This window comes from Anolis sagrei, chromosome 5, assembly GCF_037176765.1.
Source record: "Anolis sagrei isolate rAnoSag1 chromosome 5, rAnoSag1.mat, whole genome shotgun sequence".
NCBI lineage: Eukaryota > Metazoa > Chordata > Lepidosauria > Squamata > Dactyloidae > Anolis > Anolis sagrei.
Window position 1 is genome coordinate 26,443,991 of NC_090025.1, and position 17,618 is coordinate 26,461,608.

The 17,618-nt window shown below is 42.0% G+C and overlaps 1 protein-coding gene across 1 annotated transcript; it reads right to left on the reverse strand.

Annotated features, from left to right (window-relative positions):
• Window positions 1–455: 455 nt before the first annotated feature.
• Window positions 456–17,415, reverse strand: C5H4orf54 (chromosome 5 C4orf54 homolog). Its single transcript, XM_067468609.1, has 2 exons — window positions 12,022–17,415; window positions 456–2,428 (listed from the first exon to the last, which is right to left on the reverse strand). The coding sequence occupies exon 1, from the start codon at window positions 17,056–17,058 to the stop codon at window positions 12,067–12,069; it is 4,992 nt and encodes a 1,663-aa protein (XP_067324710.1). The 5' UTR covers window positions 17,059–17,415; the 3' UTR covers window positions 456–2,428; window positions 12,022–12,066.
• Between the last annotated feature and the right edge of the window lie 203 nt (window positions 17,416–17,618).

Below are 17,618 nucleotides of genomic sequence, written 5' to 3' on the forward strand. Positions count from 1 at the left end.
AGTTTGCAGTTTCAGCACCAAGTAAACCTCCTACAAAACATCTCTCCAATTTCGAAAGCCCGCTACAGTGTTCACTTTTCTCCCATGAAAGAACTTTGAGGTAAATCTTTAAGCTTTAGCATGATGGCAAATATACATGTTATCCAGGCTTAGGCCATGGATAGAAACAGTTAACTATATTAACATTCACAAAGTACTTTCCGAAACAATTTTCTAAAATGCATACATGTGCAACCCCCCCCCCCCCCCCCCACAAAACACCATGAAGTTAAACTGAATCTCCCCTTTGAAAAATGGTCTTAACAATGGTGATAGCCTTGGAACAACTGTACAACACATAGGTATTGATTAATATACAATTTCCTACATGGGAAAAAAGTAATGAAGGAGGCTTCAACAGAATTTCTATTTGTTGCATACCTGTTGGAAACCAAGCCCAATACAACAAAAGATGGTAGCCTTAATTCTTTTAATTTTCATTTTCTAGCTCTCGTAGATCATGGCTTATGATATCAATACAATACAAAGCAAAATATTTCAACTAAGAATGCAACCAAAATATTCTTCAGTTGCCTCCACACTTAGGTCTGGAAAACAAAGCCCACAGATAATTGACCCAACCCAGAAAAAAATCTACTCAAAGTGTTGCACAACTATTTGGCAGTAAATCTAATTCAATTTCGTAATATTTATATCCAGATAAATATTCATAGGTTTAGATCTCACACTCCATGAAAAATCAAGGGAACATATTAGAACTAGTGAATATGCTTTCAGTGGGATTGGTGCTGATTAGCTTAAGCCACATGGTAATCGAGATACTTTGAATGAAATTCATCTGATTGTATATCTATAATGTAAACCAGGTCCTAATTTAGCTTTCAAGAAAGATTATTTGAAAACTACAACCAACTTTGATAGAAACTACCATATATATTCATGTATATGTTGGGGGAAAAAGAAAAAAAAATCTTCCCCAAAACCTGATTTGACTTATACATGGATCAATGCTGGAATAGGAAAGAGGATGAAGGCAGTGGGAGGCAGAGGCTTATTATAAAATTAGACATGACCCTATTAAAAAGGGTGCTACAGGCTCTCAACGTGAAGGTTATGCAGAAAGCCCTTGTTTAAAATAGTTGCTGTCATTTGCTTCATGTTGGTGTCAGGTAAAATATGAAAGTGATGGGGTTGGCAAATTTCTCACCTTACTGCCTTTGTGCCGAGTTCCGCTTTGTGCTGAGACTCTAATAGAAGGAGGTTGCTTCCCTTTTCTTCAGGCTCATTCTCGTTCTCTTAGCTCATTAATACTCATTTTCCTGTTGTATTTCTATAGATGCAGCCATTTTATAATCAGTAATGCAATTTCTCTCCCTCCCACAAAGTAACTCCTCAAATAAACCGATTGTCTCCTTCTCTTTGTGTCTTCCCAAGTATGTTTCTTTTAGGCATTTTTTAACGAGTGGAAAGATTTGTTTGCTGCATGTCACTAATTTTTACGGGGACATGAGGGAAGCCTCCCATAAGGATGGTAAAACATCAAAAATATCTGGGTGTCCCCTGGGCAACATCCTTGCAGATGGCCAATTCTGTCACAACAGAAGCAACTTGCAGTTTCTCAAATTGCTCCTGACATGAGAAAAAACAAAACTAATTTTTACCCCTGATTTATCCACAGGTCAAAGCAAAATCCACAAGTTTGGCCCCAAACCCTCACTCAGCTTATACATGAGGACAATTTATACATGCGTGTATATGGTAGTTTTAAAGATCTATTGTCTGGGCATTGACTGTTATTTGCAAATTTTAAAAAACGTTTGGAGATATAGGACAAAATTTAAAATAACTCCAAGGTTTTTTGTATAGGTTTTCACCCTAGGAGATGAGCTGATGCCTATCTAACATGTTAATCTTTAAGGCAAATGGTGTTATATCTAAACATGTAGAAACAAAACCTATACAGTCACTTTGCAATGCAGAAAATTAGTTAGGGAAGAGGCGCTTAACTCCTTCTCCTATTAACTGTTCACAAGTGCATGTTTATCACAGAAGAGATTACATACTCAATTTCTTTCTGAACCTACAACCTTTTTTCTAATTTTTAAAATGTGTTTGGTACTCCACTGCATGTATTTGCATGTAACATATAGTTAGCCATATGCATTACAAAGATATAGAGATCATTAGACTTCTACACTGAAACGTTTTCTATACACAATAAAATCCAACCTTTCACATATGCATAATTAAATTTATACACAGTAGTTAAAATGGTGTCTGTGTTATGCAAACATGAAAAAGAACAACACTTGTTTTGTAGAAAGCAAAGTATGAGAAACACATGAGAAAAAAAGCAGCATCTCAAATGACAATTTAGCATTCCTAAGTTATTTTCAGATTAACGGAGATAAATTCTTGTTCTTTGTACCTGTAAAATAAAACATACAGAAATTAAATTCTTGACTTGTTGCATAAAGGTTTTTACAAAGCATCTTCTTAACATCATAAAGATTATATTAGTAATTGTCTGTAGGATACTTCAAAGAACATTTGGCCTAACAATTATTATGATATAACAGGTATTAATTAGAGCAAGTATTCAAAGTGGAATAATTTATAATTTCTATGATGATGATGATGATGATGATGATGATGATGATGTTTATTTATATCCTGCTTTTTCTCTCCACGAAGGAGATTCAGGGCACTTCCAGACAGCACAAAAGTCTGGGTTTAAAATGGGGGTTAAAAAATCCAGAGATCTCACTACAGGTACCTACACAGACCTATCAGTCCTGGAATTGGGTCACCCACTGTCCTCACAGGCTTCCTCTGTATTGAAACAAGATGGAGGGTGGATGGGGGACATCCGGCAGAAGGTTTTTTTTTAAATCACTTTGTCATGCAATGGTGGCACAGCAGGTTGAACCGCTGAGCTGCTGAACTTGCTAACCGAAAGGTCAGTGGTTCGGATTCAGGGAGCGGGGTGAGCTCCCATGGTTAGATCCAGCTTCTGCCAACCTAGCAGTTTGAAAACATGCAAATGTGAGAAGATCAAAAGGATCACTTTGGCAGGAAGGGAATGGCTCTCCATTGAGTCATGCCAACCACATGACCCTGGAGGCATCTACGGACAACTCCGGCTCTTCGGCTTAGAAATGGAGATGAGCACTACTCCCCAGTGTCAGACACAATTCGACTTAATGTCAAGGGGAAACCTTTATCCTTACTATGCACTGGACAGCATATGCACACATGCAAATATTTTAATATAAATATAAGCAGGTTTGCATGTGTGCATATGAGGTTCTGTGCATAACAGAGTGAATTGAAACATTTCTTTCCCCAATTGTTCATTCAAGCTGTTTAATATTATAAAGTTTAAAATAAAGAGCTTCAAAGAGTTCTAATTGCTTTCTGTTTGTGCTTCCTTTGAAGCAGCTGTGTGTGCGTTTGAAAGCAGTCTCCTTAAAGGGAGGAGAAGGGAAGGTTATTACGTGTTTTCCTTAAGTGCAGGGATATAGTGATACAAATATGTGCATTTTCTTGCAGAATCAGGATAAAAGGGGATCTTTTGAACTCGTGTTTTTTGGCAATTGCAATTAATGAGTGTGAATCTACTGATAGCGCAGTAGTTCTCAACCTGTGGGTCCCCAGATGTGTTGGCCTTCAACTCCCACAAATCCTAACAGCTGGTAAACTGGCTGGGATTTCTGGGTTTTGTAGGCCAAAACACTTGGGGACTCACAGGCTGGGAACCACTGTGCTAGCGTCATGTAGCCACCCACCCCCCCCCCCATCTAATCCAGTAACTTCTGCATTTTAGGTGCTGTGTAGACAGACCCTAAAAGTGGCTAGAAGTGTTCTAGAAGCAGGGGCGGCTCAACCCATTACGCAAAGTAAGCATTCGCAGTATAATTGATTTTGCCCAGGGGCACTCTTGAGGCGCTCTTGGGGGAAAATAGACCTTGACATATGCGAGTTGTAGTTACTGGAATGTATAGTTCACCTACAATCAAAGAGCATTCTGAACTCCACCAATGATGGAATTGAACCAAATATGGCACACAGAAGTTCCACGATGAACAGAAAATATATATCAGTGATTGGTTGGGGAGGGGGGGCAGCAAAATACTGTTTGCTTACCGTTGAAAGTTACCTAGGGCCGCCTCTGTCTAGAAGACATTTTAAAAAGTCTTGCTGAGCAACTGTTAGGGACTCATTTAGGTGAATAGTTCAACATTGGTATAAAACGTACTTTCAAAGTGTTTGGCAAATACTCTAGTGTATAAACAAGATATTCACGTCACAGAAAATAACACTGGCAAATTTAAGACATAATCTGGAAACACTGTTTAGCTAAATCATAGCATATTTTAATGAAGCAGTTGCATATAGTGTTAAAGCATAATTTAGCACTGCTACAAGGTTAGGCTCTATGGAATCAAGTCAATCTTGGGGTCTGTACAATCTTCCTTCCTTTATCCCCAGCATACCGAGAAGAGGGCTTTAGAAAGATTTAGTTTCACTTTCTAGGATTTTTGGCTTGTCACTAGGTATGAACCAGACACTGGGTTTAGAATGACCTGTAGGCATTTGCTAAACAAGCCAATTAAAAATCCTGGCTTGTTTCACTAGGGCTGAAATCTAACATGGAGCCACAGAGTTCCATGTCCTCCTGGGAACTGTCAAACCCCAAGAAAGGCTATGGTTGAAACCATTCAAACAATGAAGAAGCAGCTGGTGGTCTCTACTTAGAGGGGATGAAGTAATGAGGGCGTGATCACAGGTAAAAGTGCAATCCCTCCCAGGATTTGGCTGCAGAGTATAAAGGGCCAAAGAATAGCGCTCTGTGCATGTTACTAACAGGATGCAACCATAGATGTAGTTTTATCAATTAAAGATGGCTTAAAACCACAACTCCTGATTTGTATATAGTAGGGGTCCTCAAACTAAGGCCCAGGGGCTGGATACGGCCCTCCAAGGTCATTTACCTGGCCCTCGCTCAGGGTCAACTTGAGTCTGAAACGACTTGAAAGCACACAACAACAACAACAATCCTATCTCATCAGTCAAAAGCAGGCCCACACTTCCCATTGAAATATAAAAAGTTTATATTTGTTAAAATTGTTCTTCATTTTAATTATTGTATTGTTTTTAAGTGGTTTTTTTGCACTACAAACAAGATATGTGCAGTGTGCATAGGAATTCATTCATGTATTGTTGAAGGCTTTCATGGCTGGAATCACTAGGTTCTTGTAGGTTTTTTCAGGCTATAGGGCCATGTTCTAGAGGCATTTCTCCTGACGTTTCGCCTGCATCTATGGCAAGCATCCTCAGAGGTAGTGAGGTCTGTTGGAAATAGGAAAATGGGTTTATATATCTGTGGAATGACTGGGGTGGGGCAAAGAGCTCTCTGCTGGAGCTAGGTGTGAATGTTTCAGCTGACCACCTTCATTAGCATTTGAAGGCCTGGCTGAGCCTGGGAAAATGTTCTGTTGAGAGGTGTTAAGATGTGCCTGGTTGTTTCCTCTCTGCTGTTTTGCTGTTGTAATGTAATTCATTCATGTTTTTTCAAATTATAGTTGAGCCCTCCAACAGTTTGAGGGACTGTGACCTGGCCCTCTGTTTAAAAAGTTTGAGGACCCCTGGTATACAGCAAGAAGCCAGGAATAGGAAAAGCTGAATCTAGTTAAGTACTTCTCCCACCTATGGAAGAGTGGGAAGTGTGGGGCCATAGGACAATTTGTAGAGCAAACCTATGTAATTCCAGACTTTAGTTTAATATTACATATGATAATAGCTACAGTCTGGAGACAAAACCTCTCATAAACTGTAATTTGTGTAAGGCTGATAAAACAGGTATGGAAATCAGAGTTTGTGCTTCCTATGTTTGAATTCATAGTTCCACATGCTACAGGTGGCTCTCCACATCCATGCATTCAACCGTCCATAGCTTGAAAGTATTCCCCATCCCCAAAGCAAATCTTGATCTTGCTATTTTATATTTTACTGCATCACTGCATATAATGGGACTTGAGCATTTCACAGATTTTTTGTATTCAAAGAAGGTCCTGGAAAAAAACCTCACTGTCTAATGCAGTGGTTCTGAATCTGTGGGTCCTCGGGTGTTTTGGCCTACAACTCCCAGAAATCCCAGCCGGTTTACCAACTGTTAGGCTTTCCAGGAGTTCAAGACCAAAACATCTGGGGACCCACATTGCTGTTTCACTTGCCTGCTGCATTGGGACAAATGTAGTTGAACAGAGAGGGCTGAACCAAGCAAGTTGGTATTCAGATGCATATACAAGTTGTATCTTGAAAGATCAACAAATCAGTTACCATGATGCTAAGCATCATCAGTTGCTATTATTTCATGCAACAGTAACAACAATCATTGTGTAAATTCCAAGCAGAAAATACCTTGAAAAGTGTGTCATATGTGGTTACTTACATCCCAAACTCTAATGCTAGCAATCCAAAATAGTTGTAGAATGCTGAAGGTGGAAATACTGTGTGTCTGTGGCAAAAAAGAGTACTATAAAAGAAGCTACTAGCTAGTATAAATCAAAGTATAGCCATTTTTGAAAATGAACATTATTGGGGTTCAGATATGTGTAACTGTGAGAGTAATAATAATAGTAATAACTTTGGGTTGTTGTAGGTTTTTTCGGGCTATATGGCCATGGTCTAGAGGCATTCTCTCCTGACATTTTGCCTGCATCTATGGTAAGCATCCTCAGAGGTAGTGAGGGTAGTAATAACTTTATTTTTGTATCCCGCCTCCATTTCTCCGAAGGGACTCAGGGCGGCTCACATGGGGACAAGCCAGAGGTTCAACATAGTTAGAATCATAGAATCATAGAATCAAAGAGTTGGAAGAGACCTCATGGGCCATCCAGTCCAACCCCCTGCCAAGAAGCAGGAATATTGCATTCGAATCACCCCTGACAGATGGCCATCCAGCCTCTGTTTAAAAGCTTCCAAAGAAGGAGCCTCCGGGGCAGAGAGTTCCAGTTAAAATATAACAGTAAAATTCATAAAAACATTTCAACAATATAAAACAACCACAGACTGCAATACACAGCAAACATCTAATAACCTTCAATGGTCTAGGTCAGGGGTCCTCAAACTAAGGCCCGAGGGCCAGATGCGGCCCTTCAAGGTCATTTATCCAGCCCTCGCTCAGGGTCAACCTAAGTCTGAAATGACCTGAAAGCACACAACAACAACAATCCTATCTCATAAGCATATCTCAAAGCAGGCCCACACTTCCCATTGAAATACTAATAAGTTTATAATTGTTAAAATTGTTCTTCATTTTAATTATTTTATAGTTTTTAAGTGTTTTTGCACTACAAATAAGATATGTGCAGTGTGCATAGGAATTCATTCTTTTTTTTTTCCAAATTATAATCCGGCCCTCCAACAGTTTGAGGGACTGTGACCTGGTCCTCTGTTTAAAAAGTTTGAAGACCCCTGGTCTAGGTAGTGCACAGTTGTGAGTTCAGGTGGGTGACTGGTGCAAATCACTTGTCAAAGGATAGGGTTGGTGTCATCAAAACAAAAGATGCACTAAACATATTGGGGATCTCACCACACATCGAGTTTACAAATGTTAAGGCCGAATCAGATGAGATGTTAAAGCTATAATATTTTTTAAGCACACCTGGTGGGACACTTACATTGAATCTGAGCCATAGCACTAGGAAAGGGATGGTTGGATGTTTCCTTTCTTGTTAATTCCTGAGTGAACTCTCCTCCCTGTTCCTCAGGGTTCCCCAACCAAAGGGTATATAAAAACTTTACAGCAGGGGTCTCAAACCTTTTAAGCAGAGGGCTGGTTCATATTCCTTCACACTGTTGGGGGACTGGACTCCAGTATGAAAAAAACATGCATGCTGTACATCTCTTATTTGTAATGCAAAAAACCCATGACGGAACAATACAATATTTAAAATGAAGAGCAATTTTAACTAGCATAAACTTACCAGTATTTCAATGAGAAGTGTGGGCCTGCTTTTGGCTGATGAGATAGTCAATTTAATCAGGACCGTAGGTCTGTTGTTGTGTGCCTTCAGGTTCTTTCAGACTTAGGGCAATTCTAAGTCTAAAGTTTAGGGCGAGGGGTCGGTAAATGACCTTGGAGAGGCATATCCGGTCCGCGGGCCTTATTTTAGGGACCCCTGCTTTATTGGAACAGCTTAAATTGGGAATAAAGGCATAGGGAGAGATTTAATTTCATCCTCAAGTGCTTGAACCCTCCCACAGAGCTGGGTTTTTTTAAAACTTTAGTAAAACAGCAGGAGATCTGATTGCAGTTCTCCGGCTGTTTCACCGGGCTGCGTCCTTAGAAGAGCATGCTTGTATGCAGTTCCAGTGTACAGAGACATCTGAAAAGGCTATTTGTGTAACCACAAGTGTAGACTATCCCTCCCTTTAAGCTGAAGGATTTATTACTTTCAAACATCTGTCCATACCCATATATCTATCTTTAAGAAAGACTGGGTAATTCTATAATATGTTTCAGGCATGGGACAAGCATCCCAGAAAATAAAAAGACAATGAAGCACTGCAAAACCCTTGGCCAAAATTAGTGCAACATGCATAACTTTTTCTTGTCCTTTTTGATAAGAGTTTAGGAAGAGGGGGGTTTATTTTACAGCTCTCAGAATCCTCCAGCCAGCATGGCCTCTAAAGTGTGTTTTCCCCAAGCTTTAAATACTATATTTGGGATTAACTATGCTTTTTTACTTTAGGAATAGCTGATAAAACTGCCTTTTATTTTCCTTATGATTCTTCTCGCTTTTCCAAGTGGTTAAAATCCTATTCATTACAGTTACATAATACAATATGACCTCTATATATACAATCAATAAGTTCCCGGACTTCACAAAGATATGTGAAACTGTGGATAATAGGAAACTCAATTGTTTTCAATTGATTAAGTGATGGAGATACTGAGAAGAGAGTGTAGCTTGTACAGGAGTTTATAAGAGAATAATTGAAAATGTGGATAAGTGAAACCACATATATCAGTTTAGAGTAGTGGTTTCCAACCTGTGGTCTCTGGACCATCAGTGGTCCCCGTGTACCACCAGTGGTCCCCTATGGTCCGCAGCCTCACCATTACTGCACTGTTGCCTTAAAACCACGCAGCAATGAGAGTGACTGTTCTCGCAAAACCCTTTTATAGTGCCAAGGCAATGAGATGTTGGGAGGAAAGAGGCTGACTACTCATGAAAGATCACTACTACCACATCAGCTCTAGATTATTAAATATGGTTTTATGTGGCCAAGCAGATGGCAACTACTGGATGGCATTTGTTCTGCATCAGAAACTAGAGCTGATGTGGTCTAGCCAATGCAATTTTCTGAATCAGCATCCCAAATAACCAAACCAAATCTAAAGGTGACCAAAAACTGTTTTGTAACCCTTTGGGTACTAATGTTGGAGAGTGGTCCCTGGTCAAAGTGGTCCCTGATTTTAAAAAAAAGGGTTGGGAACCACTGGTTTAGAGGATACAGGGGTTTAAAATTTGTTCAGTATGGTGATTTCCTAGATATTGGTAAATTGTGTGTAGGTGGACCTCTATATTTTAAATGGGGAAAGTTCCACCTGTGGAATTTCTGCTGGTTGAACAGCTGCTGAAGTCCTGTTAGAAAAGAGTTGGCAACTCTAGTGTCAATATGAATAGTCTCATATGTCACACATGAGTGATGAAACTACAGCTCAGTGGTTGTCGGCATTTCTTTGAAGTGTCTAGTGTGAGCCAGGCGCTGATCTGAAATCTTACCACTTCTGTAATATGTCAGAGTATTCATATACACATATACACATACTCCAGTGACTTCCTGTGCTTAACAATAAACTTGAATGCATCCTGCCTTGCACTTACAGAATAGGACCACAGAAAAGGTGTGTCTGATCTTCCAATAATGTGTTCTGCTCTATACTCTATTTCAAATGCTTCCTTGAAAATGAGTCTCTCTTCTTAATCCCTGGACTACTTCATACATGTGACAATGATTTTTATGGAGATCATTTGTGCATAGAAAAGGCCTACCTTTCTATGTAACATGGCATGTGCCTTTTACTATAATCCAGCTATTGGGGAACAAGAGTGGAATGGTGTTATTATACATTCAGGTCTAGCTTGTTGATCAGTATGTCAAAAATGCTGGACTACATAGACCCTTGATCTGGTCCAGTACAACTGTCCTTATGCATGAATTTCATATACACTATCATGTGAAAGTACATATATTGCATACTCATTTCCCAACACTGATTCCTACATTTTCCTCAAAATTGGCATGCCAATATTCATATTCATATTAGGAGGGGCATTTAGAGATCTCAATCAGTGAGTTCTAGGGCCTTACTAAACTATACACCTCACAACACACAAGATTTTGCTATGGCACTTAGTGTGATAGGGCTATTAGTCATGCACTTTCATGGATGAGTGAAGAACACTCAAATTTACACTGTGTCACATTTACTATCATCTGCTATTGATGGATGATGCTTCAAATATACATGTGTGCATTCTAGTTATATGTCAACTTATGATGACCACATTAATTCCATAGGGTTTTCTTAGGCAAAGAAGTGGTTTGTCATTTCTTCACTAAGAAATAGAGCATACAGCATCTGGAATTAGTTAGCAGTTGCCCATCCAAGTACTAACCACAGCTGCCCCCTCCATAGCTTCCAAGATCGGATGGGATTTGGTACTTTTAGTGTATACACCAAATATTCCATTTTCACAAATCCAGGAAGCATATTCAGGGTTCTGTCTGTATAGCTAAATAAAGCAAAATCCACAGAAGAAAAATAGCTTTATTGACCAACCAAAATTTGAAAAGAAAGAAGGTCTCTCTAGATTCACAAAAGAGAGAGGCATTCTAGATTTTAAATTTGAGCATCCTTTATCTGGTATCCCAAAGTCCAAAATATTCCAACATTTAGAATTGTCAATATAGGTGTCACATTTGGTGGCTGAGATAGTGACACTTTTGCTTTCTGATGCATATAAACTTTGTTCCATACACAAGTTCATTAAAAAGTATTGTATAAAATTACGTTCACACTATGTGTACATGAATTTCATGTTTAAACATAGATCCCATCTCCAAGATATCTCATGATGTATGTAATAATAATAATAATAATAATAATAATCATCATCATCATCATCTTTATTTATACCCCGCCACCATCTCCCCGATGGGGACTTGGAGCGGCTTACATGAGGCCAGGCCTGAACAATAATTACAATAAAGAAAACCAAGATACAACCGAAAACACGAACAATAGACAATAACATCATAATTACATAAAACATATGGATACATAACAATATGAGAATTACAATAGACACAGGCACAGTGACAATGGGTGGGCTACATGTAATGCTTAAAAGACAAACTGATTAAAACTAATTAAAAACTCGGACGAGATAAAAGAGAGAAGCAGATAATTTGCAGAGGAGGGCTCATTATGGTGGGGGTTGTGGACATGCAGATGTTGATGTTCCAAAATGTGAAATCCAAAACACTTCTGGTCCCAAGCATTTCAAAAAAGGAATTCTAACATTGCCATTTATGAAAATGAAACAATATCAATCAAATTGTTTCATTTTCATAAATGGCAATGTTCACAGTGTCGAAATACGCACACACACAGGTGCCTCACTTCCTTTCTCTCATGGAGAATACTATATTATAGATCTTTGGTATCCACTGAGGTTTGGTTCTTGGAGCTCCCTTGGAAACCAACATTTATTAATGCCAAGTCCCACTATATGAATTGGCATAGTAAAATTGTAACATTTATATAAAATGACAGAATCAAAGTTTGTTTTGGAATTTTGAGGGAGGAGGATTTTCAAGCTATGGAACACTGAAATGTATGGATGCAGAAATTGTTGATACAGAAGATTGACTTCATACTTAGGCAGAACATGTAAAAATACACATGCCACTAGTTCATAGGCTGTTAAGCAACCAACTCACCCATGGCAGCAACTCCAGAAGAAGAGACCTTTGGCTTGCAACCTGTCACCGATGCTCCACCACAAAGCGCATTGTGGTGCCATCAAAAGATGGTGGTGCAATGATCCTGGGGCCCAGGGGCTGAGAGGTGATGCTGATGAGGGGTGCCTTCTCATTACCTGAAGCTGCCTGCTGATGCTGGAGTTGGGTCCCTTTACCTGTGGGCATGTAGTAAGGGCTGTCGGCTCCAGTGATGTTGGATGAGGCCCTTGTGCTGAGGTCGCCATTGGGCTGCTGCTGCTGGATCAATTGACCCTGCAAAGTGGCACCACCAGTGGGCAAGACAGCCGGAAGGAAGCCTGGGTAGATCATGTAGGCAGCAGCTGGTGCACCATAACTTCCACCTGCTGCTGCAGGGCCCAGGGTCAGGGAAGATATGGGGAGGGTCATGGGGGCCATGGCAGCTGGTGGGGGAGGCTGTTGTGCAGCTGGGAAGGGCACTTCTACATACTGCCCAGTCTCTGGATCAAAGAGGCGTCGCTTTTGAGGCTGCTGCTGCTGCAAGGGTGCATCTACCACATAACACTGGCCTGTGCTCAGGTCCAAGAGGACCTTGCGCTGTGTCTGAGGTGGTGGGAAAGTAGAGGCTTCAGCAGCAGGGGGCGAGAAGCACAGCAGGGGGGCCTGTTGTGTTAAGGCAGCAGCGGCGGCAGCAGCAGCAAGGGACAAAGCCTGAGGAAAAATTTGTGCAGGAGACATATCAAATTGATGTGCAGTGGCATGAGGCACCTGAGGCAAGGGCTGTTGCTGTGGCTGCTGAGGAGAAAGCAGAGGCTGCTGGTTCCTTGTAGCAGGGCTTTCCTCAGGCTGTTGCTGCTGCTGCCTGGGCTGGTTTCTCCCTGAACAGTAAGGCTGTTGACCACTAAGGGCAGATGCAACTGAGGTTGCTGAGATGAGACCCCCACCCGCTGAGGGAGCTTCTACTGGTTTTTCCACAGACGGGGCTTTGAGAGGGATGGCCAAGTAGTTCCCACAGTCTGGGGCTGGCATCTTGGGGCCCTTTTCAGCCTCCTCCTGCTTGTCTGCAAAGAGTTTGATGGACCGTGGCCTGGCCTGCCCTTTGAGGCCCCTGGGTGGTGGTGGAGGAGAAGGTTCTTTGGACTGCTGCTGCTGCTTGGCCTTGTGAGCCTGGGCATTGAAGGTGAAAGTGCCACGGGGGGCCTCAGAAGCCCTGCTTCGCTCCAGAGCTCCTGTGGGAGTGGGGGTGGTAGCACTTGTGGTTGCTTCTCCACGTAAGCCAGGGCCACGTAGTCGCTCCCGAGACTGGGCCAGATTCTCAAAGGCAGCCGTCTTGGCTGAGACCTTTTCTGTGTTCTTGGTGGGGTTGGCAGTTCTGCTCTGGGTTTGGCGGTCTGGGCCATTCCTGCTGCTGGGAGATATTGCCTGACCTGTTACCTGGTCCTCTGATTTGGCACCTGCCAACAATTCTTCTCTGGTACAAGGCATGGCTCCTGTGTTCCGTTCCTCACTGGTGATGAGAGAAAGAACATGGCTGTCAGTTATGGGCAGCGGGTCACTCTTGCGCTTCCACTCATTTTTGTGGAAACTGTAGAGTTCCTCCATGCTCCGGACTGCTGCTGTAAGTTTCTCCAGTGCTTGATGGTTTACTGTGAGAGATGTCTTTGTTGCTTCATCTCGTGAAGGTTCTTCTTCTCCAGCAGCCACTAATGGCACTACCTTATTGCTCTTCTCTAATATTGCTGGTTGAGGCTGCGATGCTGGCTGCGCTTGCTGCCTCCAAGGCACAGAGCTTTTGGAGACTATTTTCAGCACAGCAGGCTGATGGGGGTCACTTTTGTTTGGAGCAATGGTAGCCACAGGTAGCCTCCCTGAAGTCCTGTGCACCAGGATTGTCCCCTCTTGGCTGGAAGGTAGCATCTTGCTTCCACTGTTTGTTTTGGCCTCCATCTCAGAAGTTCTGCATATCTTCTTGTCCTCCTTGTCCTCCTTGTTGTTGCTTACTGCCTGCCAAGTTATCACCATTGGAGAAAGAGACCTGGGAATGCCTGCTGTCACCATCTGCTTTGGTTTCTGCTCAGAGGTTCCCTGCTCAGAGTTGATGCTGCCTCTATCACTGTTCTCCCCTGATTCATGGCTGTAGTTACTTTTGATTAGTTTCCTAACATCTCTCACCTGGTGGATGGGACCTTGGATCTTAGCCTTACTTTCTCTTACATCGCGCACTTGGAACTGAGGCACTTTATCCATAGTTTCCCCTTTGAATGATTTTTGCTGCTGACACTTGATATCATCAACTGTCTTTAAAAAGTTTGGGATGCTTCCAGCTAACTTGGGTGTGAGGAGCTTGGCAATATTGAAAGGATGATCTTTGTTCTGCTGCACGCTGCCCAAACTGATTTTGATCTCAGGCGGTTTAGGCTTTAGCACTGTGGTAGCAATGGCTGTCTGAGCCGCTGCACTGGTTGCTGTGGAGTATCTGGTCACCTGTGTGCTGGACTGCTTTTCTTTGGTTGTTTGTTGAATATTTGGAACAAAGAGACGAGACATTTTAGTTGATTTGCTGGTTGATATTTCTCCCAAATCAGCCTTCCAATCACCTTTGGGTGAAATTTTCAGTTTTCCCACAGGAGCCTTTTCTTCCTTTTTCTCTGCTTCTTTTTCTTTCCATGTTCTGAATGCACTGTTTTGACTACGGAGGAAAGTTGCCTTGAGTGTTTCGGAAGCACTCTCTTTTATTTTGCATGCCTCTTCTAGCAATGTTTCAGAGAGGGATCGATCCAGACTAATGTTTCCCTCCCGAGGAGTAGAAGGCTTGGAAGTAGGTGACTTGCTATCAAAAAACTCCCCCAAGTCATCTCCCGTTACAATAGTGTAATCGGAACTGCCTTCTGAATATCTAGAATTCTGTCTCTGCAAACCCCCATCCTTGAACTTTTCTTTGAAATTGCCATCTACCTCTTTAGAAGATAAGGAATTGGACATACCAGAATATGTGGTGTCTGTGATCTCTCCTCTTTCCATTTTGAATTCATGCTCCAACTGCATTTTCTTTGAGATGACATTTTTGAGGAGACTAGATGCAAATTTTGATTTCTTCTGTGTGCCTTCCATGGTTTCTGCAGCTGACCCAGTTTGTTTGCAGGCTTCATTGCCCAGCTCCTTAGACAGTGCGTCTGTAACTTCATCTGTGCAACTTGATCTAACAGTAGTATTTTCAGAAGGTTTAGCATGTCTGGGGACTCCCGTTTTAATATTGCTGCTGAAATTCAAAGTCTCCAACAAAGTAACAACTCGGGACCCCGACTGGATCCGTTTTTCAAAAGAAGGTGGTGTTTCGACATGTGTTATTTCCCCATCAAGTTTGCTGACCACAAACTCCAATGCTTTCGTCTGTGACTTATTAGAGTGAATATACAACTGGTCAGTGGAAGTTTTTGTCCCAGTGCTTCTGTTCCATCCTGCAGATGCAGTGTTGCTTTTGAAAAGATTCTGCTCTGCTTTTTGCCCAAGGCTGCCACACTTTAAATCCAAGTAAGTTGACCACCGGTTGATTCCTAAGGTATGGTCAGAAAGAGATGTGGAAGATTCACTGGAGCTCAAGTTCAGAGTATCAAAATAGGGATAAGCTAAGCTCCGGAATGCCCTTGCCGTGAGGCTTCTTACTTCTTTATCTGCATCATCCAGCTCACTAACCACACTGGAAGCACCACTTGAATATCCTCCCAATTCTCTTGCTCTTATGGCTCCGCACTTTGTTTGCAAGCGTGCAGGAACTGCAATGAATTTTTTTGCATAGTCATGAAACACATCTTGTTTTAATCTTGAATTTTGTTCATGAGCTGTGGAGACACAGACACTCATGTCGCCTTCATGCTTGGCAGCATAAATAATGTTTTGCTTTTTGTGCTGGTTGCTAGGCTCATTTATAGCCTTGGAAGTTGGTTTGATTGATAGGAGTATCTGGCCTGCAGAATTCTCACTCATGTTGCTGAGGTTCTTGGACTGACTTTCTTCCGAGCTGGCGCATTTGTCTGTGATAGGGGTATCGCTTTCAGAATTAATGCTGACTATCTCTGTGCTGCTGGTATTATCAATACTGTCGGTCTGGTTATTGGGATCGCTAGTGGTCGTGCTGAGATAACAGCTATTGTCCTCTTCTGTTTGTGTGTCTGCAAGAGTCTCTTCACTCCCAAAAGAAGCATAATCCACAAAGGAATAGATCACATTGTTGTCCTCAAAGTCCCACCGGGAGGCTAATCCATAGTCAAAATCCATGTCATGGTCCACTTCACTAAGCTGAATTTCATGGGTTGTAATATAATGTGCTTCATCATTATTACTGTTGTTTTCGCTGGTATAGCTGTGTTGCGACTGCAGCAGTTGTGTAGCATGCCGACATTCTTCTCTCTGGTTACTCAGACAGATTTCTTTGCACTCTGCATCATCATCTTCATCACTGTCATATCCAAATGAAGAAGAGGAGGTTTTGCCCCCTGTGCCTGAGTCGTCTGTTTTTGGAAAGCACCCTGTCTTTTGTACTGGTGAAGGAGACGAGGACGAGGACGATTCTGGGCAGCCATTTGTGTAAAGCTGGATGTTGGAGATGCTAGGGGACAACGTGCTCTCAGACCCTTCTGAGCTGCTGCCAGTAATGCTTCCCCCCACCTCATCAACTTTCCTCCCCATGGGAGAAGGAGAGCCTTCCATTTCAGATTTATAATCCAGGGATTCTTGATCTGCAGATTTGTCTGCCAGCATATTGTTAGCCAAGCTGTTAACCTCATTCATCCCATAAGGTCCATTTTTAGGTCTGATAAAGGCCACTTTACTTCCATTCCCTGCCAAAGTCAGTTTTACAGCCTGAGGACTCTCTCCCCTCCCTCCTGGGAAATCATAAATCTCCACATATTTTGATTCCTCGGAGGAGGACGCTGGTGGCTCTTGAGAATGTTGCTTCATTTTTCGGCTGCTGCTTTCTCCAGCATTCCCTTTTTGAATCATGATCTGCTCAGCAGGCGATTTTGTAAGAACGTCCATGCCGACTGCTTTGCAAGCTGACTGAAGGGAACAAAGAATTTTTGGACCCAAAGGCAGAAAGCTGGGAGACACACACGTGTCTCCAGTGCTGTGGCTTCCAAGTCCACTCCCTGAAGTTTAGTGGTGGACCCCAGAGAGACGCCCGAAGGTGCTGGGGTGGTAGTAAAGTGGCTGGCTGCTGTTGTCTCTGCGGAGATGGGGGGGAAGCTGCTGCGGCTGCTGCCAGGCTCTTATTCCACAGCTATGAAGTACAGTTGTTGGTCTGGCACGAAGAGCTGTCAGTCTGAATGCCATTGGTAACAGAAGTAGCAATGCTAGCCGCATCTGCAGCTCAGCTTCCCCAGACATCCCGAAATGACAAGAAAGCATATGGAAATTCTTACAGATATTAAAGGGGGATGTGTTGGTGGGGGAAGGAATCCTATTTATCATATAGTCATTTTTAAAAGAATATTACTATTTTGAATGGTGGAAAAACTATGCAAGAGATAGCAGGGAAGGGAAAGCAAAAAAATGTATAGTGCAGAGAGTAGTGGTACTTTTAATCACATCATGGAGAG